Raw genomic sequence first — 5,816 nt, forward strand, 5'->3', positions numbered from 1 at the left:
AATGTGTAAAGTGTCCTTATCAATTTGTTCTCTGTTCTGTTGTTCTTTAACTTAGTTTTGAAACGAAGTCCTTCTGCCACTAATCATAAGTATAACAAAATTTGAGGAATCCTGTTTTACTTTGAGGATTTATCCTCACTATGACAAAAGAGCCATTTTTAAAACTGAAGCTTTTAGGAATTTCATGGAGTATTCAGTCAAAATAAGGAACCAATAAAAAGCGCGCATATGCGCAGCACGCGAACTTTGTTATCGGAAACCTTGTTATTAGACACCTTGTAATAGCCCATTTCCGAGTTCTCGCATTTTAGAGATCTGGTGCCGAAATCGACTCATGAGATCGAGGCTAAGTGCATTGCATTCCATCCAACATGGAGGCTTCGAGTGAAAAAACAACATGCAGTGAAAATTTCTCGAAATTAAAGGTCGATGAGTTGAAAAATTATTTGCGAGAGAGAGGTATACAATTAAGCGATGGTAGCAAAGGAAAACGGAAAGCTGAACGTGGCCATCACGAAACAACCTAAAGCCAAGGAGACTTTTGAACGAACAAAGATTTTCAGGTGAATAATCTTCTTTACCTACCAAATAATTGTAAAGGTCTCCGAACGTGAACTCTGGAATTTTCGAGAAGTTGTGGGTCCAAGCGCTCAAAGTTTTAGGGTCTGGCAACTTCCATTCACTTGTTTGCAATTTGTCCTCCAGTAGCTTTGTGCGGTCTTCGGCAGAATCATCCTCTGCTTCATTGCCGCTGCTTTCTGGCATAAATCAAGCAATTCAGCTTTCCGTTTTCCTTTGCCACCATCGCTTAATTGAATACCTCTCTCTCGCAAATAATTTTTCAATTTATTGACCTTTACTTTCGAGGAATCTTCACTGCATGTTGTTTTTTCACTCGAAGCCTCCATGTTGGATGGGATGCAATGCACTTAGCCTCGATCTCATGAGACGATTTCGGCACCAGATCTCTAAAATGCGAGAACTCGGAAATGGGCTATTGGACACTTTGTTATCGGACACTTTAGCTGCGCGCGCCCCAATTTGGTGAAAAATAGGGCGTGCTAAGAACTAATCAGATTCTAGAAGTTTGTTATAGTTATGACAAAAACTCCTATTTGGTTGAAACGTGTAACGCGCGTTCACAGCGTTTGAATATTCAGTTTTGCCAAGTGTCATATTTGGAAACATGAAGAATTTGTACGTAAATGCTTTAAACGCGTTATAACACACGCAACAGCATTTTCGGTTTTGCGGTGAGTTGCTTGAATTCTGACGTAGGCGCCGTAAATTTCTTACAGAAACTAAAGAAATTCATTAATTGTATCCAAGAGAAGAATTAAGCTCAATTCAACCAAGCTTATTCAAAAACAAGATAACGCTATCGAGCGCGAGCTATCGCGCGCTGTGACTTTAATCCAATTATTGCAATTTTAATTGGTTATTTTTTTTCTCGTGATTTTCCAAATATAGTACTTAATGGAAACAAATGTGCAAACGCTTTTTACAATACGAATCATAGGGAGTTACACGTTTCATCCCTTATGGGTTTCTGGTTATGATTAATTAAATTATTTTACACAGTGGAGGGAAATAACTCAACCCAGACGCGAGCCCACCAATTTTTTAAATTGATGAAAAGAAACGGCTTAAAAGCATCAGGGCTTCAACGTGATTTCAACCCGTGCCCTCACGATATCGGTGCGATGCACTACCATCTGAGCTATAAAGCAACACATTGTGAGCCGGGTCATTTTCGTGGGTTTAATTTTTCCCATGAAGGAGTGGATGACAGAATTGAAGTCATTTGCGTGGTTTCTAATTTCACTATGAAGGAAGCGATGACGGAATTAAAAGAAAGAGCTTTTTAAAACGATTAGTTTTAAGCAGTAGTCCCATGTTCACTCTACTTTTTTAATTAATGTCCCATTTGGAAAAGCTTTCTTAAGAGATACTAAATTTAAGATGGAAACTAATCGCCTCTTTTAAGAAACAAATGAACATGAGAGAACCATGAGATACAAAAGTATTTGCCTGTCACTCCATAGAAATAAACTTTTAGTTATTTTTAGCCTGATTCGGCATTTTTTGTTGAGGCCGATTGCGAATTACTTCGTACCAAGCATGTTAATTGAAGTGGTCGCAGGAAAATTAGTTGAGCAGTGATACTCTCAATGGGAACTTGTGTAAATTCTGTTGAGGGGCTCTCTTTGAAATAGGGCAATGTGTGGGGCATTTCTTTTTTTTCTTTTGTGCAAGCATTGTAAGCAATAAATTAAAAGAGGACACGAAGATCTCCCTTAAAGAGTTCAAAATTATATTTTATTTTTGTACATCGAGTCTTGAGCAAGTCACTATGGAGTTAAACAAATGTCTAACCAATCACTATTCTCGTTAGATAATACTAAAATGATAAGAGTGTACAGTATTCTTTCGTCAACTGTTCATCAGCTGGTAGAACTCGCACGTCATGCAGCTTAAAAATGAGTTTTCAAGCTAATTTCTCTTAGTAGGCAGATAAATCTACCGCCGTCAAACAAGCATCGCTTCGGCAAACTTTGCAGTCTTTTGGAGTTTAGGGACCGGTCATTATTTATATAGGGGGGGGGGGGGGGGGGGGTTATTTTGGAAAGATCAAAATTTCTGTAAGGCCGCCCTTCCAGGCTATGTAAGTAGCAAGTGCCCCACCTTCTTAATTCAATATTTACGAGATGACCCCCCCCCCCCCCTCCGCACCTCATATCTCATTTCATGCATGTTACATACAATCATAAGCTTGCACACTAGTTCTGATGCAGAAAGGATGGAAAACATAGTCAACCAAGGCTTCTTTGCTGTGGATGCTCTTTCAGCAAGTAAATAGGGCAAATTCTGGACAAGTTATGTGTATTAAGCAAACATACAACTTTAAAAAAAGTGATAGATTTTACAAATTATGCTTTCATGGTGAACACAAATGTAATAACCATGCAAAATATAATTATTTTCCAATGATTTTCCTAAAGTTGTGAAAGGACTACTTTCTTGTTGATGTATCATGTTTAATTACTTCTTGGGCTATTGCAGTGGCAATCATTTTGTTTTAAGAAAATAATTTCAGTCAAACCAAATTTAAAGCAGTTAGGTCTGGATTCTTTATTAACTAAAATTTGAGATAACAATGGAGTTTAGAGTGCAAAAAATATTTCTGTTTAATAAACACAAATCACTAAGTTGTACATAATAGTGGAGTTTAAACAAAGAAACCAAAAGAATTAGCATAAAATTGTACAATTTAGCGTTACTGTTCCACATATAGTGTTTGCACACTACTATAACTGTTTTACCCACCTTGGCCAATGGACACCTCTTACAATACACCTCAAACTGCTGATCCCCCTAAATTTCTTTATAAAAATTTTTAGCCCCCCCCCCGTCTTGCTAATCTGAAATAGCCTTGACCCCCCTTTTTCCCTCCCCCCCGTTTACATAAATAATGACCGGTCCCTTACAAATGTTTTAGCTACTGATTTAAATAAGCACCAGGTAATTTTTGGAGCAACTTTTAAACAGAAGTGGGTTACATGCTGTTGAGTTACATCGCAATCGGTGAAGAATCGGTAAAAACCCGTCAGTAAGAACCTAACACTTAAGAACCTGTTAGGCTAAAATTTGCAAATTAGATACCATTTTTATAAGAACCCTGATTTAGCCTAAACTTTGAAAACAGGTTCTTATTTTTTAAAATTGACTAAAAATGTGTACTTTTGGTAAATAAGTTTGGACAAGTCTTTTCTGTACATGTAAACAATGTCATGTTCTGAATGATTAGTACTTCATTTTTACATCAACACTAGTATGGTATGCAAATTTTATTCAAATAATAGGCCGAATATCACTAAAAGTTCTATTATTAGCAACAATGTAATTTTTTTCCTCAGAAATTAAGAACCTATTAAGAACCTAAATAACCTGAATTTGTGTTAACTACCATTTATGAAAGAACCTGTTTAGCCTAATCTGGAAAGAATTAGGTTAAAAACTTAGGTATAAAAACTTATTATGCAAAAACTGAACCAATTTTAACTCTGATGAAGGTAACAGAGAGTTACCGAAAATTCAGCTTTATACGTTTTCTACCACCTTTCTTAAACCGATTTTAAGATCAGATACAAACCAAATTTTTATTAAGAATTAGGTTCTTTATCGCTTTCTGTGCTGTAATCCTAGCCGTTCTAGTCTACAAAAAAGGCCGTTAGGCACGGCACTGATAACCCACCAGGCCTCTCCAATTCATTGCATCGGAAAATTACTACTTGCGCTTTCAATTATGTTCAAATGGTTGTAATTTCGAATTTATCTTCCATGTCATTGCGAGCCAAATTATCTGCAATGTTTGAGTCAGGACTCTCACATGCATGTTCCTCGCAGGAAGATCCGCTGGACGCGGCAACTACAGACGCATCATAGTAGGGCTGATTTTCGTCCACCTGGTCCATGTCCAAATAAGGAGTGTCTCTTTGCATCCAGTCCTCCAGGTCTTCACGCAGCTCGGCGAAAGTTGGACGCGCGTCAGGGTTGTCCGCCCAGCAACGCGTCATCACTTGATAACTGTGTTAAGGTACAAATGAAATATAACATCCGTAAATTGTGTCATCATCAAGTATCAGCAGATTGTCATGCCTGTTAATTCAAACTATTCTGGATTTGAAAAGTGACATGACTTTTCCATGATGTCGGAAAATTGCATTGATTGAATATAAGGTTTTTTTCGCTCTCGTTTTCTGTGTGAAAAAAAAAAAAAAGATTTGCCTTTTAAAAATACATGTCGCTCTTCTTCTATTCACAGCGGCATTCTCGTACCCAGAGCCCTCGATCCGTTTGGACTGCACCAAGGATCGAGATCATTGGCCCGTCCCAATTTTTGAGCATGTGCACAATGCTCGTTCTGTATTCTCAGCCAATCAGTTTGTCAGATTTGAAAATGAGTCCGTTAATCGCAGATTTCTGGTTTTGGAGCCGGCCAGTGGTCTCCAACCTTGGCGCAGTCCAAATGGGTCGTGGGCCCTGGGGACAAGAATGTAACGGCGGTTTCTTTTAAATTCTCTTGCAGTCGCGCGCACGAGCAGTGATAGGTCTTTATTAAACTTCTTTTACTCAAATAATGAAATGTTTTTTTTTTGTTTTTTTTTTTGGAAATGTTACTCACAATTCCTCTGAGCATGTATCTGGTTTTTCCATTCTATATCCTCTTCTGAGCAGTCTCATAAGCTCTCTGTTTCTGATGCCAGGGTAAGGGAAGCCTCCTGAAAATAGACCCATTCAATAACAATAGAGAAGCTGGACTGGCTTCTGAATAACTTGCCTTTTAAATGCCTACTATCAGTTGAACTCTGCCTAAAGACTTATTTTTAGATCTGAGAAGGAATTTTGGGGTTAATTATTGACAATTCTACGAGTAATTTGTCAAATTGGCCAAATTATCACGAACCGCTTACTTTCGGCGAGCATTTTCAATTTTTATTTATTACGAGTTGGTATTACTTCCGAAAACCACGTTTAACTGCCATACTATTGGCTATTTAAGAATTATTATCATACTAAAATATAGCTAACTGAGAAAAATCCAGCTTATTCACAGATAAAACGTTTATACAAAGCAACGCATTTTAACTCAGTTAAAAAAACGCTTACCAAGAGTCGCAATTTCCCAGAGTAGGACTCCATATGACCACCTAATGATAAATACAAGCCGTAAAAAATAAAGCATTCCTTTATGAAGTCCACTGAGTTCACTTAACTCTTAGTTCCCTCTATCTTTTTTGTACTTAGTTACATTT

At 37.6% G+C, this 5,816-nt stretch overlaps 1 protein-coding gene across 1 annotated transcript in view; it reads right to left on the minus strand.

Moving 5' to 3' along the window:
• Window positions 1-3,966: 3,966 nt before the first annotated feature.
• Window positions 3,967-5,816, minus strand: part of LOC144646461 (fibroblast growth factor receptor 2-like) — a 2,693-nt gene continuing 843 nt past the window's right edge. The window contains exons 2-4 of the mRNA XM_078506060.1: window positions 5,671-5,711; window positions 5,186-5,282; window positions 3,967-4,587 (exon numbers count right to left, since the gene is read on the minus strand). Coding sequence (XP_078362186.1) covers window positions 4,311-4,587; window positions 5,186-5,282; window positions 5,671-5,711 — 415 coding nt within the window. The 3' untranslated portion in view covers window positions 3,967-4,310. The remainder of the gene's footprint in view (window positions 4,588-5,185; window positions 5,283-5,670; window positions 5,712-5,816) is intronic.

This window comes from Oculina patagonica, chromosome 3 (assembly GCF_052425735.1).
Source record: "Oculina patagonica isolate OP01 chromosome 3, crgOcupat, whole genome shotgun sequence".
NCBI lineage: Eukaryota > Metazoa > Cnidaria > Anthozoa > Scleractinia > Oculinidae > Oculina > Oculina patagonica.